The following is a 21613-nucleotide window of genomic DNA, read 5'->3' on the forward strand; positions in this document are numbered from 1 at the left end:
TCCTTATAACTCTTCCTGACAAAGATCCGGGTCAGACTCAGCAGAAGCTCTCCTTTCCACAAATGTTCTGCAGACGTTTGGGGGGAAAAAAACAACCAGTTTCATCTCAGAGTATCAACTAAAAAAAAACCAAAAAAAAAAAACAACATGACACAGATTTGAGACAGAGAGACATTTTACTACAGTTTGATGCATAGTAGAAACAAGCAGGTAACATTTGTTAGCTTGTCAGTTAAAATAAAAATATCCCAGAAAACAAACCAACACAAACCAAATCATCGCAGATCGGGATGCAAGTCCTGAAACTCTAAATGTTTTTCTTCCAACCCAAATTTAAATTGAGAAAGACAAAAAAAAAAAAAAAAAGACCTCTTTGTTGGGCACTATTATGTACAATAAAAAAACAACAAGTTTGATTTATGCTTCGAGAGAGAACTGCCGCTCCAGAAGCACGTCAATTCAGGCCACGTTTTGGGTTTTAGAAACGTACATTCAGTGTGGGGAAAAAAACAAACAAACAAGCGGAAGGAAGCTGTTAGATTTGGACAAACATTCAGAGATTAAAAGACATCTCCGGTATAAAACGTAAAAAGCACCTTGTCGTGACTCGGAGAAGACCAAAATCGGGTTGGATACATTTCTTGTTAGACGTGAATTCCTGTGTGCTTCTCGGTCCGTCATAGAGGAGACCGCGGGGCCCCACAGAAAGGCGTGTTCCAGTCATGTAGCGGCGCTCGCCTTTCCTCGTCGCGTCTTTGCAGTCAAACGAGCGATTGTGAATGTGCCGACGGAGGAGTCCATTCAAATAAAAGCCTTGGGGGTTTTCGGGTCTAAATCTACTATTTGTTGCTGGAGGATTAGATTTTAGATAGCTTAAAAAAACAAACCCCAACTGTCTGGGTCAGATGAGAACTACCTTTTCAATCACGTCTGCTGTTGGCCTTCGTGGTTAAAGCCGAGCTCTTCGAAACTCCAGAAGCTTCCAGTTCTGCCCTCCTTCAGACCTGAACATGAATAATTAGTTCATTGTTGCTCACCTACTGCAACCGCTCAACTGTTCTGTGCAGAACATGCAGGATAATTTTGCAACAAAAACAAATCTGAAATAGAAAAAAAAAAAAAAAAAAAGTACATTTCAACTTTTTTTGAAAACCGTAACAAAGCTCAAAAAACAACATAAGTCTACAAGATGTAGTGTCTACATGTTAGATTTAATTTAATTAAATCACAAAACTAAAAAGTAGCCACCTAGATGGAATTTTTTTTCTACATGATGAGATGTAAACAGAAATAATGCTAATATGAAGGTAAAAAAAACACCCGCCGTCCTCGTTCTGCTCCCATCACAAAAAGTCCAGCCTGGTGGGACCATAGCAGCAGTTCCTACACAGAATCCTTCCATCGGTGTAGTGCACGTCTCCTTCCAAACTACAGAGAAAGTCATCTACGACAGCAGGTCAGATGAACCCAGTGTTTAGTTACGGTACAGTTTCTAAGCTTCTATGAGTGTTAGTAGCATCCATTTCTTTTCTTTTCTTTTTTTCACATTTTAAAAACATTTTTTTGCCACAAAGACTTCCGTGGAATTGAGTGAAGCACTTAAGACGATCCGATCTGCTCGTCTCTCCTAAGCTGCTTACTCCCTGAAGGGCGTTGGGCAGAGCGCTTGACCTACTGGTAGAGGAGGTACAGGAAATACTCCAAACATCTTTGGAGTTTGCATTTTTGCACCGCAGTACCTTAGTGAAACTCGAGCTTTGAGGTCGTTTTCTTTTCTTTCAAGTGCAATAAGGTTTTAGGCATACACACCCCATCCTTGCCTTGGAGAAAGCGAGGTTTTTTTTTGTTTTGTTTTTTGGATTCTCCCGGCCGGGTCCTCCTGCAGCAGATCGGAGAGCCTCGGCTGGGCTTGGAGCGGAAGGAAGGGGATTTCTTTGTGTTGACAGATTTTCACAGAAGAGGAAAGGACCGACCAAAACCCGTCCATGTAGCCCTCGGTAGAAACCGCGCTCGTGTTAGTCGGTGTGAGGTCCCTCAGTGGGCGGAGCTTAGGAAACAGAGTTCAGCTCCGCCTTTCAGTCAGTGCACTCGTCGAGTTCGGTCCGGGCGTTCTCCTTCCCGTCCTGCTGGCTTTCACTGCCGTATCTCGTTCTCGATGAGGCTGTCCTCGCAGGACTGGAAGTCCCCGGTCATGCTGTTTTCTGCACGGCGGGCCTCCTCGTCCCGCGAGGGCCCCTGGCCTTCGTCCTCGCTGCTGCCTGATGCCGCCTCCTCCGGGTCCTGGAGAACCTCAGCGATGTACATTTGCTGGGGGAGGGAGGGGGGTAAAAGAACAACATTTAAGAAGCAGGCGGGTATTTGTTGGCAGTATGGACTCCTTCAGGTAAACAGAACGATACATTTATGAAAATCATAAAACTGTCGGATTGTTACAGATTTTCACATTTTTCCTCTTTTTTCCCTTCAATTTTAGTAGAATCTTGGATTTAAAAAAAAACTATAGAATAAAAAAATTTCTCACCATTAAAAGTGTTTTATTTTTTTTTTACCAAAGTAGAATCAACCAAAAAGTGAAGCGACAGCTTCATGAGTCCTGATTGGATCACGTAGTTCCAGACTCGGATATTTATTTATTTTTATCATTACGATCAGCACTATGTATTTCAGGCTTATTATTACAGACAATTACTCTACTAGAAGTATGCGTATCATAAACAGATCACAACATTTCATTGGCATAAAGTGCAGAAGAATACGACACCAGTTTGAGCGGGATGACTTCGGGAAAGTTAGCGAGGTATTCACAGATTCTGACTTCTAGGCTCAATAAGTCTTTGAATAAACGTTTAAAGCTGACAGCGAGAGTCTCTATTGGTTGATCTTAATGCAGACAAAGACCTACAACGGCATTTTAAAAGAAAAAGACATTTCTTTTGTGCTTTTTTTAGCCAGAATAAAAAAACATTGGAAAAGACATCAGTGCCAAGGGACCGTCTACAGCAGGGGTCGGGAACCTATGGCTCGCGAGTCATATATGGCTCTTTTGATGGTCACATGTGGCTCGCAGACAAATCTTTAATTCAAATTTTTTTTCTTCATTAGACCAGTCCTTCTCGTGCGCGATGCGATGGCAGAGGCGCGCAGTAGTAGCGGTGCTTAGAGAGACAAATCTGCTCCAGCACTAGTATAAGTTTAAAATTGTCTATTAATTCACAGAGTTTGTACCACCCGGAAACCTGTGAATTGCCGTGCCTAAAACTGCGCGCTCCCGTCTCTGAGAAAGAGCGCGCAGTTGCGGGGACGGGATGTGTGAGGGAGAAAGCAGAGGGTGGGGGTGAGGTGTTGTGGGGACCGGCAGCAGGTGAATCGCGCAGGGATTGTAAATAGGTAAAACCCACTGCCTGTCACTCACTGCAGCTGTGAGTGTGTGTTTGGCTCCAGGTCCGCATGTGAGCAGTCTGTCTCACATCTACAAAACATTCATACCAACCTAAGATCACGTTTAAAGTCTCAACGCCTGCATGAAGCAGAAACTCACCACGTAAACCAGACTAGACCATCAGCAAAACTACCACGAGAAATACTCATCATTTATTAGAAACAGCATAACAATGTTATTAAAAAGAATCCACAGACTTATTGTACTTTAAAAATGTTGAAATTACATCAAATGCACACATTCACTTGTATTTTAGTTTTAAACATATTGTCGCGGACTGAGTTGGGTGGCTGTTGGGCCGCGTTAAAAGTTCTGGAGTTCATTGAACGCATCGATCATGCAGAGATCTGATTGGCCCTCAGTTCTGTCGCTCAGCCTGTTGTTAGGTAGTTTGGACCAATGGGGTTCAGCTATGGGCCGAATAAGGGAAATGGGAGGGCTGCAGCGGGAGCAGGGGAATATAAAGTTGGGAGACGCGCTCTCGTCTCGTGTCGACAGGAGAGATTCAGGAGCTGCTGAATTAATTGTACGGCGTTTGTTGCGGTCTACAGTAACCCGAATAAAGAACCTTAAAAGAGGTTAAGTCTCCGTACCTCAGTGTGGGAAAGGGACACTACATTATTGTATGGCTCTTTCGAAATTACATTTCAAAATATGTGGCGTTTATGGCTCTCTTGGCCAAAAAGGTTCCCGACCCCTGGTCTACAGGGTGCAAGCTCTGAGAAAAAGTGATAAAAATTAAATAAAAATTAAAACCTAGATCTATTTAATATATTTGTTCTTTTTATTTTTAAATGTTCTCAAATTTAACTTAATCGGAATCGGGCCAAAACCAAATTCTGATCAGGACATCCCTAATCATCATTAGGAATCACAGTTTTAGATAAACACATCAAACACACAAAACTCACAAAATGTGTTCAATCTTCTTAAAGAAAGCAAAATAAAAGCATTAACAGAATATTAAAGGGTTTTTCCTTTCATGTCAAGCTGGATTCTATTTTCAAAGTTAAAGTAATAGGAAATTGGTTGATTTCTGTGTCAAAATAAAAGCATCTGACATCTGATTGAACTGGATAAGTATTTTTTGGACTCGTCTCAAGTAAATTATGCTTTTTTTCCCCCTTTTCTTACTAAAGCGTAATGTTTGTTTTAACCGTTAGTGATGGTAAATCACTGATTTGAGTTGAATTAAAATCATTAAGTATTAAATTTAGAGAATTAGCAGCAAAATATTTCCGTTTCTCTGCATTCATGATGAACTCAGGCATACCTTGCTGGGTCTGGTTTCCAGCGCCGCGGTTCCGTTCTCGACCACGTTCAGCGGTTTGTCCGTCTGTTTCAAAGTAACAGAATTATAAATAAAGTTTTAAACTCTGGTCTGAAAAAATGAACTTGTGTGGGTGGAGTTTGAACCTTGTAGTTGTGAGCACTTAGGTATTTAAAATGTCCAAAGCAGACGTGAGACAGGCAGACGACTATTGTGATGATCAAAACCACAAATGTAAACATGGATGTCGCAGCAGAAAAGCCTGGAGGAAAAAAGTCAAAGTTGATTTTTTTTTCAAATGTGAACACAAATATTTAAAGACATGACAAACACAGCAGTGTCCAGTAGATGGCGCCATTTACCAGAACGAACGGTGGAAAAGAACAGAAGCCAGGAGAGGCAGAGGATGGGAGCTGCTACCACTTGGTTTACAGCTCCAGAATGAATCTTCTTATCCAGTTTGGATGGCAGGTAGGCGTAGTACATGTTATACCTGTCTGCCAGGTGTTTCAGCAGCATGTACATCAGCCCTGCACACACGAGACACACAAACACGCAGAGCTAATCCAACTCTCTGCTGAGAAGCCTCTGGACAAAAGAGCAGAAACGCACCGGTGGGGAACTCACCAAAGGGAACGATGATCGGGCAGGTGATGCTGTAGGTCATGACCACCGTGAAGACGCACATCATCCAAGCGTACGCCGCCCCAAACTGAAACTCGTACGCCTGATGCTGAAGGGAGACCAGAGGAAGCAGTTAGAATAGAATAGAATACAACAAAATAGAAAAGTAGAATAGAAAGGCAAAAAAAGAATGGAATAAAATAATATAGAAAAATGAAAATAAAATAAAATAGAAAAAAAGAAAAGAAAAGAATGGAAAAAATGGGATAAAACAGAACAGAAAAAAAGATAGAATAGAATAATAAAAAAGAATAGAATCAAATAATAAAGAAAAAAGGAGAATAGAATCAAATAAAATAGAAAAACGAAAATAGAATGGAAAAAATAGGATAAAACAAAATAGAAAAAAAAATATTGAAAAAAAGAATAGAATAAAATATAGAAAAAACAATAGACTAGAATAAAATAAAATAGAAAAAAGAAAAGATTAAAATAATATGGAAAAAAAGAACAGACTAAAATAAAATAGAAAAAAGAAAAGAATAAAATATGGAAAAAAGGATGGAATAGAATAAAATAAAATATAAAAGAAGAATAGAATGGAAAAAATAGAATATAACAGGGTAGAAAAAAGAAAAGAACAGAATAAAATAAATTAGAAAAACAAATCGAATAGAATAAAACAAAGTAGAAACATTAATATAGATTACGGAAAAAATAGAATGAAAGCCGCTGTAGTAAAACAACAGTAAAGTCATCCTGACATTGTGATTAAACACTCAGGGAAAGGAGGCTCCTTTTGGCTCAGGTACTGCCTACCAAAGGATTACTATCAGAAATACTTCCATCAGTTAAAGGATAAACAAAACCCAATCGCCTGTACATTAAAACTGGACTGAGTGACCCCTCCCCCTTGGTGTTTCAAACAGGAAGTAGCTAAAATGGATAGACGTCTATACAGAAATAAACAGCTGTTACTCAGTCAGACAACAATTCTTGATCCGATACTTTTTTAACATCTTCTTGATCAGAATCCTATTATTATTCACAGTATATTTTTTCTTTAATGCAAGTTACAAACTGGTCAAACATGTCTCGATAAAAGTAGGTGGAGCCCGCTGACCCCCACGTCAATCAATCGAAAATGTTTGACAGATTTTGTGTAGCCTGCATTTAAGTGGTGGGGGTGTGGACTTTCAACAAGCTCGCTCCTGATTGGAGAATGCGATAAAACCTCAGACCGACTCGGCAAATCATTGCTTACTGGTGATTTCTGGCTCCAACATGGCGGGCGCCGGTATCACGCCAAACCAAATCGACTTAATTTCATTGGAGCCTTAAGTCGATCACTTAATATGAGTGATGTCACAATCCCTCAGTCCAGTTCCCAGATACAGACGATGGTCTTCATGCAGACTCAATCATGGACAACAAACCCTTTTGACGTTTCTCCGATCTGCTGCTGAGCGAGCCAGGCAGAGGCGGATCATGTACATCAGCAGACCGGGGATCCTCAGCAGGTCCATGGCGTTACCGATGAAGGCTGAGGCGATCACGTAGTTCACAAAGAAAGCTCCGTTATCAGGAAGAAAAACACACCTGCAAAGGAGATAATTAGACATTGGAAATTCACCTCTGACTTGTGGGTAGGACCACACTTCCCATCATCCCTTCCATGACACACAGTATAGGAACTCCCGGCCTTGAGATATCCAGACATCCAAGCCCTACTCATGACTGATTACCTGGTTCAGGTGTGTCCACCCAATTAGAACATGTTGGAAAACATGCAAGAATGCGGCCCTGGAGTTGCCCATCCCTGGTTTACACTCTCTTCCGCCAATACAGAAATACTAATAAATTCTCATTTTAAGCTTAATTTTCTTTATATATGTCCCCCCATAATCCTGAAAAAAATGCCACATGAACATGATAAACACCCCAAAAACATAATTATCATCAGAGTAAGTTTTAAAATCCTCAGTTCCATTATGCTCAAGCAAAAATCAAATCGAAACCTCCAGAACCACAAGATACTTACTCAAATCTCACTTTGGCGTCTGCCAAAAACTTCTTGTCAAAAAGCCAACGGAAGAAGACGTCCAGACTGCAAAAACACAACAAAGAAAGCATTTAGTTTACACAAATTATAAATGAAAAAGTCCTGTAAATAAGCTTAAAATGCAGCACCTGGTGAGTCCTAGAGAGGGCAGCAGCAGGACCATGAAGATCAGGAAGGTGTAGCACTTGTGCATGGTGGTCCTGTTTTCTCCTGACCTGAACAACGTCAGCAAAAACATCCAAATTCATCTTCTATCAGTTCTGAAGCAGCAGCGCAACAAAAAAAGCAGCAGGAATTGACCCTACCGGGTCCAGTGGGCTTCAAAGAAGGCGGAGTAGTACACAATGGTAGGAAGTAAGGCGGAGAAAGACCACAGGAGGAGGGTGGGGAAAAACTGGGTGACGATTGGATTCTGAAAAAGCAGGCCACAGAAATCCTTGTTTACAACAGTTCCTGGATTTTTCATATTATTTTGTTCAGTTGTTTGCATCACTTCAGCAGCGGAACAGACAGACTCACATTGAGATACTCCACTGGTTTGGTGACATTAAATTTATCCATGGTGGAGATTATAATGGCTGGAGTGGTGAGGAAGAAGAGGAGGAGGAAGAGGATACAGTTGATCAAAAGGCAGCGAAGCCACCACTTGGCTCCTCCCACCGACAGATGCTCCCTGTGGGAAAACGGTTGCGTAGCGGGTTAGGCCTGCAGTTATGGACACAGCTGCCGGCCCCGATACCAGTATGAGCTCTTACCAGTAAACATTTTGAGGGTGGGGGGCGTACATGACGGTCCAGTTGTGCGTTTGGAGAGTTTTGCTGTGGTTGGAGCGTCTGGGCTCCCGGCGGCAGTGGCAGCCCTGACACTTGCAGGCATTGAAGTCCTTTAAAATTCTGAGAAGACAAAGTGCATTTATTAAAATTACTAAACTTAGTGGATATATAAAATAAAAAAATAAAGCTGACTCAGAGTTTATCTTATTACGTAAAAATGCACTTACGTGGCAGTTATGGTCTCGTTCTGGAAAGTAACAAAGGCCATTCCCAGAGGTTTCTTGTTGACCTTCTCTCTCTCTGTCCTGTATTGTTGCCTTATTTCTGCCTCCAGATTGGTATAATAGCTCACAGCATTTTCCTAATGCATGAAATAAGATAAAAAATCCAGGTCTAGTTTTTGCTTTTATCCGCTCAAGAGTTACATCAGTAAAGTTAAATACAGGCTTTGTTGGTGCTCCTTTCAATTTTTTAGAGGAAAGACAACATAGCATGTATAAATATTTTTGGCATAGTTGAAACCATTGACTGTATCTGAGAACTGGACTGAGTGACTCCTCCCCCCTAGCGTTCCAAACAGGAAGTACCGATACTCGCTGGTTTCACAAAGCCAAAATACTTCTACAGAGACAAACGGCTATTACTCTATTGGTCAGAATAAACATTCTTGCTCTGATACATTTCTTTAAAAAAACATGTTCTGAATAATGTCTTCTTTTTTTTTTTTAAATGGTATTTCTTTAATTTATTCAAGTCAAACTGACCAACCAGATCAAGAAAAGTAGGTGGAGCCTGTTGGCCCCAACGTTCAACACCTTTCACTGACAGATTTTGTCAGTGAGCGGCGTGGACTTCCAAAGAACTCACTTTTGATTGGCCAGTGTGGTTGCCATAGAAACTCAGACCCATCACTGCTCAATGATGATGTCAGGCTGATGGCGTCTGTATTGCGAGAAAATGGTGACTGAATTGACTTCGTTCACATTCACTCAGTCCAGTTCTCAGATACAGTCAATGGTTGAACCCACGGGACGGATACCACCATTCATGCTCATTTACTGACCGATGCAGACTCTTTACAACTAAATCAGTTAACTCAAAACAATGACTCTATTCTTTACAACAAGTAACTTTTTTACAATGTAATCTATAACAGATGATTTAATCAAACTTGCCGTACAAAAAAAATTCAGATTTTGAACATTTAATTTTAGTCTCTCAATAGAGTTTTTGTTCTGAGGTCACACTTCCACTCTGGATCCCGACGAGTCGCCATGTTGGAGGTATATAGACTCATGAACATCGCCTTCATGTGAGTTTAGTTATGTTCAAATCACCCAAAACTCACGAGAATCCAACTGCGAATGGCGACAAAACTGAACAAAAGCACAACGATTGATTGACAAATTGCTTTGACATCGTCGTCATTAGTAAAGAGTCCGATTACTATGCAGATAACAACACTAATCTACTGGGTTGGACAATACAGTTTTAATGGCGTCAGTATTTCACCCTTTAACACCAGAGCTTTAGCTCCAGAGATGACATTCTTTCCACCACCGTAACTCTTCATCAATGTTTATCAGTGAATTCTGTTGTGCAGAAAAGCGCTTTTGTGTCGTACATGATGTAAAGCGGGGCTATTGGCAATATTAGCGATCAATATTTCGATGACGATATAACTTGTGATGCACGAACAAATAGCTAAACAACCAAAAACATCATACACTGCAACGGCTTAATTTAAATAGGAGTCAACATGCCTTAAATTACCCATTAAAAGACCCTCGTCTACAGAGGAGGCGAGCATCTAAGATAAAAAGGCTGAATCCGACTGGTCAAATGCATAAAGGGGTTAATTTGATTGGTTAAATACTTCAAGCTGCCATAAGATTGTTTTGGCACATTTAAGGTAACCATCTATCGCAGTTTTCTCACAGACTTTTGCGATAATTGCACAGCTTGATATCGTGATAACGATAAACTTGCGATTTATTGTGCAGGCCTAACGTAAAGTGTTGCATATCGGTCCAAAGAGCCGTTTTTCTGTGTCCGAATCAGCTGATTCACGTTGATCTTGTAAACGGTCAGAGTTATCGTTAAGTCAAAGATCCCCGCTGACATCTCTGATGTTAAAGGGTTAAGAGATCATTTTGTTTTTTGATTCTAGGCTTTGAAGCTTTGAACAAGTCACAAGGTTCACAAGATTTGCTTTAATATCAAAATTCAAAGTTCTAACTGTACACATTTTCTTTTTCATTTATATTGTAATATATTCAACATTTTACGCAATATCCATTATCCAGAAGAATATTGACTCTATTGTACTTGGATGTAAAATGTGGACGTTTTCCAAATTCTTCCCATAAAAATTCTATCGGAGGCTGGAAAACCACAAATGCCTTATTTCCGTCGCCAAATTCCCGGTAAAAAAAAAAAACGTTAAAACTGCAGCTGATTTTCTCTGCCTGATCTATTGCGGCAGCCGAGTGCACGGCAGAAAAGTTGGTCCGCCCATCTCTCGCAATGCGCCAACGTTAAAACAGAAACTAGGATAGAGGAGTTTGTTCCCAGAGGAAGTTTTGGTTTTTTAAGAGTTGGAGCACCAAACTCAAAGTCTGATTGAAGGCTGTCGATACCAAAAGCGGGAGGACGACAAATTTGTTTCAACATCGGATACAGAGGCAGTCTGTCGAGTGCGAGAACTGCTACTTCCTACAAGCTAGCTGCTGCATCCTTTTACTAACATGTTGACAGCTTGCCTTCAGCTAAACTTTGAATTCAGTACAACTCCCAAAATAATTGTCAAGATATAATAATTTTTGTTAAACATATTCTTTCATTTGCAAATTTGTTGAAGAACGTAAAAGAGAGGAAGTAAATATAAAGGAATTAAAATTGGAAATTGAATTTTGAAAGCCCTAAGCGGTAGTTTCAGTTTTGGCTCCTGGAATGATGACATCATGACCAAACCTGCTATACATCACCTCGGTTTTAACACATCAGAATAAAAAACAATAATAAAAATAAAAGGAAGAGCAGTGTTTGGTTTAAATGGGGCGGGCGAGAGGAAAATGTTTGTCTTCCCAAAAATGAAATGCAGGATTTCTGAAACCTGTTCGCAGCCTTTGATGGCACAGCAACAAAGGTGTCCACACGGCTTCGGGTTGACCTTGGACGGCTCGGAGGCATTTTTATCCAGGTCAATGAAGTACTTTTTGCTGCGCTCTGCTTTCTTTCTGCAGACAAGACATCCGAGCAAAAAGACAGTCAGAGCAGAAGGAAACCCAGCAGTAGAAATACCAACAGTTACAAAGTGAAATACCTTTCAGAGTTGAGCTGCATGAGCTTCGCCACATCATAACAGATCCGTGTCTCCAGGACAGTGCAGTTGCTATATGCGCTCCTATTAAAAGAAAAATAATAACATTTGCTTTTATCTTTAGTATTTTCAGTCTACTAATCAAAATGCTTCTTTATCTGCCCAGAACTTCCTGTAAATGTGGGATTTTTTTCTTGCTAAAGTCCAGAAGCAAATAATGGTTAATACCATTAAACTGAGCAGAAATCAAATCAAACAGCTGTCATTCTTACACCATATGACCCACTTAATGCTACTCATCTGGCTTTTATTAAAGACAATTACACATAAGCCTTTCATTGTGTGAAGATCGGCAGAGAAGAACAGCGGCTTAAACAGGAAGAGGCATGGCTCTAATGTTTCTTCATTACAGTTCCAGAACAAACCCGGAGGAAGGCCGAGCGAGGAGGGAAAACTTACTCAAAGTGTTGCTTTATTTCCCTCTCCTCTCCCTGTTTGGAAATACCGTTGATAAATAAAGTGCGCTTCACCTACATTAGAAAAAAAAAAAGATCAAATGAATAGCAAAGCAACCCTAAACCGTTGTTCCAAAAAAACGATGAAGAACTGTACCAGATCATTCTCCTTGTAGTGCATTTTGGACGTGTGCCGCCTCATACTGAACACCGTCAGTAAAAGGTAAAGAAACGCAAAGGTGGTGTGAAGCCACAACAGTTTATTACTGCAAAAGAAAAGGTTTTTACATCAAACAAAAACACAAATCCAGTCGTCCTTCATCGTATCGTTCACTACAAGTCTTTCTGTTTCGTGGATGTTTTTAAAACCCCTTTGATCATCTTCTGATCTATTTTCACAATGTTTTTCCCCTTTACAATTGTGTTGATTTTAGGCCAGTTTCTGCAGGAATTCCTTCAAAATATTGTCAGTTCACTAGAAATGACTGTAACTCCATGACAAACGAGGAACCACCAATGAGAGTCAGCAAAAAAGGTCAATTTCCAGTTCAGATACAATCCCGGCCCCATTTTATGACTATAGACCCAGTCAAGTTATAAAGTTGGGATTAAAAAGTGTCATACACATGTCAGCCAATCAAAAGACATCCAGAATCGTATCCTGCACTTTGTGGAAAGATAAACAGTTTCTTATTATCTCATATTTATGTCAAACATTTAGAGTTGTCTTTGTGACACAGAACTGCGTACGATAATGAACTTTTGTCCCCTCTGACAAACGCCATGTGAAACGTCTTTAAGCAAAGCAGAAGATTATGATTAAAATAAAAACAGTCTTACTTACCCGACATCTAAGTTTGCTATAGTAGTTCGCCCAAAACTATAGGCATTATTTTCTGTTAAAAATAAAAAAATGGGCCATTATTGACTGACTATAATTTGAGGGATAATGAAAACAATAGGACTATTTTCCTTTAAATCAGCTCACCTAGTAGGTTCCCAGAGAAATTCACAGGCAGGATGATGCCCACAGAGAGCACGCCGACCACGACCAGCAGGCCGATGATGTGCCTCTGAAAGGACAGGTAATGTATGGCGTCTTCGCCACACTTTTCCCTGAGTTCATCTTCCCTTTAAGAAGTAAAAAAAAACTTGGATCATTCAGATTCAACTGTTTGATCTGCTGGTAACGTGGCGAGATCACACCGACTCACTTGATGCGGAAAACGGCAGTTAACCACGAACAGAAACCCTAAAATGAGAAGTCAACTGAGGAGTCTTCACCACATTTGAGTTTTAAAATCTTTGTTTCGTGAACAACACTTACATGATCGGTTTGGTCAAAGTCAAGTGAACTTGAAACTGAGGCGAGCCGCTCGTAGCGATCGGACGTTTCTGATGTCACAGCAGACATGCTGTAAGCCAGAAACATACATTACATCACATGACAGCCAGGCTCATGAAAATGGGTGCGAGTCTCTGTACAGCTGGTTTCCTACGACAACCTTACAACACGCGAGAATCACAGGCCCTGGAATGAGCTGGAGAGATTCGTTTCTGTTGTTCATGAGTACAAAAAAGCGGAGCGAGTCGTTTGAGAAACCAGAAATCTCTGCAGCTACATTTCATGCAGTCTTGGGGAAGGAGAACCCGGTTCACTTTACACAGACAGTTGGAGCGTAGAACACAGAGGGGCAGGGTTCAATGGGAAAAAAAAAGGAGGGAAACCGTTATGACCCTGATGTGGATTTTTATTTACGCTTATAAATCATACTGCGCCTAAGAGGGGTTACAAAAGTTCAAGTTGAAGCCCCGCCCCAATGAAAAGGTTGTTTTTAACATGTACCTTTAGCCTTTTTCTGATTCTTCTTTTTTTTTTTTTTAAATCGTTGTGAAGAAAAAATGCAGTTTAAAAAACAACAACAAAAGAGCGCATTTGTGACGTAGAAAATACGCTGGGCGGGGCCACAAGCTCCCTGCTGCGCTCTATTCTGATGCTTCACTGTCAGACAAATAGATCCACGAACGTCTTTGTTTTCCTCGTCTGAGCTGGAATCTGGATCAGAACTGCTCCGATACTGCTCGCCCTTTTTAGTTGCCCCTGTAATGTTAGGTTGGGGGCGTGAGGGACTGTAAGCTAGTGGGAGGGCCTGTAAACAAAGGGATAATGGGAAGTGGGGCCCGCCCACAACTCAGAGGTGAATTTCGAATGAACTCCTGCCGCTCTGCAGAAACTACTTCCTACGAAATGACAATTTTTGGGGGGGGGTTTGCGGCTAAAAACGTTATAATTATAAATAAAAGACCACTGGGAACGCTTTAAAAATAGATCAATAGAGGATCGGAGCCGGACTTTAAAGAAAACGGAAAAACTGGGAAACCGACAGCTCTATGGACTATGGGGGGGGGGGGGCCTTAAGAGCTCTTAAGTAGGAGATTCATCCACATTCCTGCCAGAACAATCCCCTCTCTGCTGTCTAATGGAGGAATGACCACAGTCCACAGACTGGGCAGTCTATCTACAGCCTCACATTCCAGCAGTATTACCTCTCTCTGTAAGCATCTTGTCTGTGTGGCTCATGCGCTGCGCACACACAGTAGACGCTCATGCTACACAAAGAGGTCAACGCACAGATTAGAACACAGATCTGATTATGACAGTGAAAGAGGACAGAGACACCCAAAGGCAGAGGTACGAGAGCTACACCGAGGAGAGGAGAGGAGCAGTTAGCTGCCTGGTGCTGGGAGGAGGCCTCCTGAAGGAGGAGAGGAAACACAGATGCCTGGAAAACAGGAGGAAACCCACAGCAATCCGAGCAGAACGGAAAAAAGGAGGAGTCAGGTTAACTGCAGGGCGCTGCACCAGGAGAAAGAAGAAAACAAGCTTTTAGAGGAATGACATACTATTCTCGGCCATCCAGACGGCAGTACCGCTGATCCATTGATCTGACAAAAATTAAAATAAAATATAAATGGAACCGCGTCGAACACAAAAAAGGGCAGCAGTTTACAGAAAAACTTAAAATCTATTGTCTGTATATGAGAACTGGACTGAGCGAGTGTGATGTCACCCATAGTGAAAGACTTGCTTACAGTTCCAACCACATAAAGTCAACTCAGTCGCCATTTTGGAGCCGGATGACGTTGGTAAGCAGGGATTGGTCAACGTTTCTATGGCAACCACTCCCACCAGTTAGGAGTGAGATGGTTGGAAGTCCACACCCCACAACAACGCCTGTTTATTTCTCTACAGGAGTCTTTGGAATTTTGGCTTCTTGGAGCCAGCTGGTACTTCCTCTTTGAAACGCCAGGGAGGAGGGGTCACTCTGTCCAGTTCTTATATACAGTCAATGGTTACATCCTACATGAGATCCATTTAATGTAATCAGTTTAAAAAAAAACATACGACAATCATTTAATTTTTAAATACATTATTATGCATGACAGTCTAGAGTACAAGTGAGCATCGTGTAAAAACACAACCCCCCCCTCCATCATTGTTCAAATGCAGCTGCATAAATAGTGCGGACGAATCCTCACACAATCCCAGCGGAGGCGTTTAGATAATGCCGCCATGTGTCCAGCACTCTCCAGGCTCTGATCCCAGACGTTTGTGCTGATGTCTTAAAACACGCCGGCACCGAGGCCCGTTTAACGGATGGGTTTGGGCCGCCAGCAGGGCTTAGATACAAGCAAGCTTCAAGGGAGGAAACGTTATCATATAGATTCTGAGGTCGTGAAATATCTGCTGCGTGCTTCAGTCAAAATACCAAACAGAATTAGAGCAAAGCCTTTCCAGCTGTTTCCACTGCTTGGTTATGAATAATCTAAATTCAGATCATACTTTTATCTATGTCTAACTTTATCAAAAGATCAAGTAGACGGCAAAACAAAATTTATTTTTTTCCCCCTCTCAGGGATTAAAGTTAGGGCTTAATTAAACTAAGTTCTGTTTTTTGTGTTTCTATTCGTTGAATAAGAAAAATAGAAGTAAATCTCTATCATTTAGATTTATTCATATTCTTAGAAAATAGTGAATAACTAGATTTCTATCCAAGAAAAATCTGTTTTTATCTGTAACCAGCATGGGGGACAACAGGAAATGATGTCACTGTAACCTAGCAACAGGGTTGCATGACCAGGGTTTTCTTTTTCAACGACCTTGAAGTGCATTAGAGTTTATTATAGTTTATTATAAAGTGTAAAAACCAGGAAATCTAACATTATTGTTTTCTAATATGAGAAATGCACGAATACATAAGAATAAAGTCATTATACATACATTACTGTAAGAAGCACCAAATGACCAAAAACAGGTATAAATAAATATCAAAGTCAGCGTCTCATGCTGCCCTCAGAAGAAAAGCTGCTGACTTCCTGACTGAATAACTAAAACTTGATCATCTTTGGCCAAACGTGACAAGAAAGCAGAAGTGAAGCCGGCGCTTCACAAGGGATGCAGACAATTAATTATGTAGGATCACAAACGCGGATTATGTTACAAGATAAGAACACCAACAAGAGCAAGAACTTTTGTCCACTTTACTTTTAAAAAAGTACAATTTGTACAGGTTTTAATGAATGTAGTGATTTTTAGGCCATTATTCCAAGCGTTTTTGAGCGTAAAACGTGAAAATGTTTACTTGAAACAGACAAATGCAGTTGAAAGTCATAATTGCGTGCAAAGAAAACTATTTTACTCTTGAAACTGAAAAATACATGCAGTCGAAACGAGTTTCTCTGTTCTGAAAGCAGAGCAGGGCACCGCGTCACAGATGAGCCACAAAAGCCAGCCAATCACAGACATGCGGGAACCGGCCTTCGTGACATGAAGGTCGATGCCGATTGGCCAGAAATTCTTCCAATAGCTTGTGGTCTGGATGAGTTTCAAGGGTAAAATTGTTTGGTTTGCACTTTCTTTTTGGAGTTTCAAGTGCAATTTTTCTGTTTACAGTGCGAAATAATTTTGGGACACAATATTTTTTAAGTTTTACGCTCAAAACAGTGAGCTTGGCGTTTTGGAATAACGGCACAGTACTCATTACTCCATATTGTTGTCAAAATATCAATTCATGAGTGAAAAAAAGGGATGTGCCAGCAAGAAACACAGTGTATGTATTCACCAAAAATGCCATCCATTTCATGATTCTATCCAAATAATAAGCCATGCATTCAAATGTCTCGCTCAGGTTTCTTACCTTTCACTGTCATCTTTTGCAATCAAGGCGAGCCGCCCGTAATCCCATGCAAGCTTTCTCAAGATGGAGAACAAAAACAGAAGCCCCTAGGAAAAACCAAAAACAACCCATGAGTGTCACCAAGAGCTTTGTTGACACCACAGAGGCTCGCTCCACAAAGGTTACACAACTGTTAGAGTGCAGGTCATTTCAAAAAACAAAACAAAAAAATCTTCCTGGGAAGGAAAGAAAAAAGAAAAAAAAAACATCTAAAGCAACGCTTTGGGATTTGTTTCACAGTTATTCCGGCTTTGCCTTTGAAATGACTCACCAAAAAGCACATGAAGTCCAGGGCGAGGACAGTGGGCACTCCCCCAAAGGGCAGCCCCTGGAGAACAGTGCTGCGAATGCGTGCAGAGTAACAGTAGTCCCTGGAGGTCTCATTGGGCGACGGCGTGGGGGGGCTCTCTACACCAGAGCTGCCTTGGACCCCCAAAAAGACTGTGGTGACCACGAGCGCTCTGTACATCCCTCACTGCAGCATGCCGACAACCTGTGAAGGAAAGATTCATTTCACCTCCATGAATATACGAAATGAAAACACATCACAAAACCAAACCTCAACTATATGCGACACCCTGGCCTTACTATCATTGTTTTTCCATTTGATTCAAATCATTTACAATTCCACTAATTGACATTTTTAAACTGGGTTTATAACTATCCCAGGCAATAAAATAAAACAACTGGTGTCTTGAAAAGTTCCAATGAGCTGGCAGGTTGCGGCTAGACAACCTGTTGGGGCTTGCCTTGCACTGGATGGCTTTGTGTTCTGCTCCTTGAGACAAAGCCGGAATATTTGCAATCACTGAGCAACCCTTTCAACACCCACCGCCTTCATCTTTTTCTTCTATTGTCAAAGTGTTCATTGTGGTCTTTAGATTAAGCCGCTTCTAGCCACAATAAAATAAAAAAAACCTGCGTCATGACGCGTTCTCCTGCTAGCTTACAGCCTCCCACACCCCCCAACTTAGCATTACCGCCTCAACAAAAATGGCATGTATGCTGGAGCTATCCATCTGTACAGTTTAGACCCAGATTCCAGCTCAGACCAGGAAAACAAAGACGTTCATGGATCTATTTGTGGATCAGAATGGAGCTCGTGGCCCGGCAGGCGTATTTTCTACGTCACAGATGAGCTCTTTTTCAAACTGTATGTTTATGTCTGATTCACAACAATTTAAATATAGAAATACTCAGACATGGAAATTTAATCTTAATTGTCTTCATATTTGTCTCCATCATCAGAAAAATGACCACACGAGCATGTTAAAACCCCCTGCTTTAAATGTAGTGGGTCTTTCACAAACACTAAAATAACCTTTCTTCTACTTCAGCAATCCTGTTTTTGCCATTTAGCTGACCTAAGTGGAAACAGAACCAAAGCAGAAGACTTGGTCTACTAGACCCAAAAAAATTGCCTTTTCTATAAACAAATTACCCCCAAACAAACCCCACGGATCACATGTAAAAATGTAGATTTCACACAGTGCTTAAAACCGCTAAATGGCCCGCTTATTTACAGCCAGCAAGTCAGTTTTTTCAAAATGCAAACTTCTGCACTTCTGTCCTGAGTACTTACAATGCGACTCATCTTCCCTGACACTAACGCATTTATCCAGACCCTGGAATGCTGTGACATCACTGCTGAAGGACGCAGCCGCCGAACAATAAACTGATAGAGACTGCTGGGTTCAAATGGACCGGTGTCAACCCAAAGAGCCCAACAACGACGCTGCAAGTCCACCACACAAACATCTGGAAAAGAATGCTGAGGCGCCACATTTAACGCGTCTACTTGGCATTCAAAATATTCCCATTTACAAATTTGCCTTCATAAATATAATCTAATGTAAAATAATCTAATCAACCTTTTCCATAACATACATGCACAGGGAAATAGATGTATGTTAGAGGTGTGCTCCAGCTAACGAGCTTCCTATCAGAGAGACACCATTTGGACAGTTACTCCACAATACTTTTAGAATCATAAATTCACTTTACTGTATAAGAAAACCACACAAATAAAAAAACTGCATTAATACTCCAGAAAGTTTCCAATCGTTCTTGCTGTGAGTTGACAGTGCTAACACTCACATTCTGCTTTTTCCTTTTTTGTTTTTGGTTTTAAAGCAATTTGAGAGATGAACTGAAACAAGATGTGGAGTTTTATTGTGCATTGTTTAATGTAAATGTTGTGTAATGTGAAGCTGTTATCATAAAAACCCTTCCTCGATCCTTTTGTCCTTACCTGCCCTACTAAAAACAGCCTGTCTGTGAGACTTGCAACAAGTGTGTCATTGTACAAATAATAGAAAACTAAGGATAGAAACAAAAAACACCCCAAAATTTGGACTCCTAAATATAGGAGTCAGCGGTTTTTCCGAAGTAAGGCATTACAAAAACTGGGGTACAGATGAATAAAATAATATATGTGCATACATTTGTAAACTGGTTGAGGACAGCAGTCTTAAAGAAAAAATTGCATCTCTTTTCTGTTAAATTAAGTTCTAAGAAAGAACATAGTAAGGGGAAAAATTAAGCTAAAAAGGTTCAATAGTTGTTGTTTTTAAAAAAACCTAAAACTTTCACATTTACTGGATAAAAAAAACAGGAATTGAAGCTGAGAAGCATTAAATACATCTACGAGTAAACTTTACAAACCTACAGACATGAATTTCCATAAAACACTTTAGTAAAAATAGTGGCTTGGGCATCAAGGTTAGTAGTAAACAGTGAAAACAACACCTGTGATGAGGAATCATGTATACAACAAACTTCCACACGTACCTTTCAATGGTTTCATATAATCAATGAAGCTCAAAACGGCATAAAAAAACACTGATTTAAATGGTAAATCTAAATTCATCTAGTGGAATAAATAGCAGGCTTAGCATATAAAGATGTATTCATAACAAAAACATGCATAAATCCAACAACAATATCTAAATTAAAAAAAACAAAAACAAAATCTTGCTGGAATTAGTTAAACAACAATATGAAAATGATGATAATTAATAGTTTCACCATTATTTCAAATGACAAACAGGTTGTACGCCTTTTGTTGGCCAATATTAGAACTGCAATTTTACAACATATTGGTCCATTATTAAACTATTTTATATTCATTTATTTCTACAAAAAGATCAATTTACAACAAAAACTATTATGAAGCCAAAGCATTAAAAATTAGTTTTTATTATCCTTTTTTTTTTTTTTAGCTAAAGTCGCTTCCCAACATTTCAGTTCATTTTTTATTAGTAACAATGTAGACCAGAAACAAAGGGTAATTGAAATTGCAACCAACATGTGGGTATTATTGTATACGCTTATGAAGGCAGGAGGGAAACAGTCGAGCAATAATATTCATAAATTCAGGCTCAACCTTTCAGCCTGAGGCCGGGGATGAACTCATCCAGCAGCTTTCTGCTGTGTGCTTCCTTCAGAGCAAGTCAAAACACTGTCTTAATAGCCTTAAGAATGTGAAGTTCATGGTGTACAGACAATTCATTAGTTGTCTTTAAGTTCATCATGCTTAACATTATTAAAGATCATCCAAAAAAACAACACCATGACCATGTTGACCTAGTAAAAAATGTAGCAATTTTCCCTCTGACTACTAGATGATCAATTATTCAGACAACTTATTCGCGAATTAAATAATTTAAAGTCTCAAAGTTATTTGTTTCATGTCATTTTGTGCCACTTGATACCAATCAAACCACGTTTACAGCGTTTAATCGACAACCTTTCACAAATATGAGAACAAATTGTTCACTAGTTGGAATATGTTAGCTAGTTTATGCTAACAGGATAGTTTTCATTGTAAACTGACCAAGAAAACATCAACAAGCTATATAAACTAATCAGCTGACATGTAGATACTTCAGGGCAAACATGTAAAACTATTTTTTCCTAATTAAAGAACTATAATTTATAGGTTGGAATTAACGTATAAACTTACCTTAACGATAGACAGAAGAAGCCGTCACACTTAGCTTATGAAAGCTAGCATGTAAGTAACGTTAGCCAAACTTAGCTCTGTGATGAAGCAAACAAGTGTGGGGGTTAACAAAAAAGAAGTATCGATGAACTCGTTCGAATTTAACAGAACTGTGGTAATTATATCAACTGTCTTGCTAGGAGTTAGCACACATCCAAACTAAGCTGCCATAATCAATCAGCCGGTTCGACAACAGTGAGTCGCCAGCCTAACCAGTCCAACTGCAGCCAAAGTCTGGCTTAGAGGATGACGATGATAGAAATAGACCATATAGAACGCGCACGCGTCGGTTACATTGGTTGGATCCGGTCGACAGCGCTATCCGCCCACTTGTGTTCTGTCTATTTTAATGTATTTCTTGAACCTTCTGCGCATGTCCATGACGTAGATGGTAAACTTTAAAATAAATAAAAAATCTTGATATTTAT

General features: G+C 40.2%; 1 protein-coding gene across 3 annotated transcripts; it reads right to left on the reverse strand.

The window, feature by feature from the left end:
- Positions 1-157: 157 nt before the first annotated feature.
- tmem63ba (transmembrane protein 63Ba) lies at positions 158-21509 on the reverse strand. Of its 3 annotated transcripts, XM_011484682.4 has the most exons (24): positions 21147-21509; positions 17454-17675; positions 17144-17229; positions 14850-14891; positions 13273-13360; positions 13160-13197; positions 12934-13076; positions 12790-12841; positions 12103-12211; positions 11950-12020; positions 11494-11574; positions 11284-11407; positions 8396-8529; positions 8151-8288; positions 7915-8068; positions 7701-7807; positions 7524-7610; positions 7375-7440; positions 6770-6932; positions 5337-5442; positions 5072-5239; positions 4856-4971; positions 4713-4775; positions 158-2307 (listed from the first exon to the last, which is right to left on the reverse strand). In XM_011484682.4, exons 2-24 carry the CDS (start codon positions 17649-17651, stop codon positions 2134-2136), a joined length of 2508 nt encoding a protein of 835 aa, XP_011482984.1. In that variant the 5' UTR covers positions 17652-17675; positions 21147-21509; the 3' UTR covers positions 158-2133. The 3 variants fall into 3 exon arrangements, with proteins under 3 accessions (XP_011482984.1, XP_011482986.1, XP_078787541.1); XM_011484684.4 differs by lacking the exon at positions 14850-14891; XM_078931415.1 differs by lacking the exons at positions 14850-14891; positions 17144-17229; positions 17454-17675; positions 21147-21509 and adding an exon at positions 14493-14769.
- Between the last annotated feature and the right edge of the window lie 104 nt (positions 21510-21613).

This window comes from Oryzias latipes, chromosome 15 (genome assembly GCF_053564925.1).
Source record: "Oryzias latipes strain Hd-rR chromosome 15, Olatipes_Hd-rR_3.1".
Taxonomy (NCBI): Eukaryota; Metazoa; Chordata; class Actinopteri; order Beloniformes; family Adrianichthyidae; genus Oryzias; species Oryzias latipes.

Excerpts from the sequence above, each read along its gene's own strand:
- tmem63ba (XM_011484682.4), bottom strand. The coding sequence starts at position 17,651 with ATGTACAGAGCGCTCGTGGTCACCACAGTCTTTTTGGGGGTCCAAGGC. Across the intron at positions 7,808-7,914 it reads AACCAGTGGAGTATCTCAAT|AATCCAATCGTCACCCAGTT; the intron begins GTGAGTCTGTCT and ends CTGCTTTTTCAG. Across the intron at positions 7,441-7,523 it reads CCCTCTCTAGGACTCACCAG|TCTGGACGTCTTCTTCCGTT; the intron begins GTGCTGCATTTT and ends GTGTTTTTGCAG.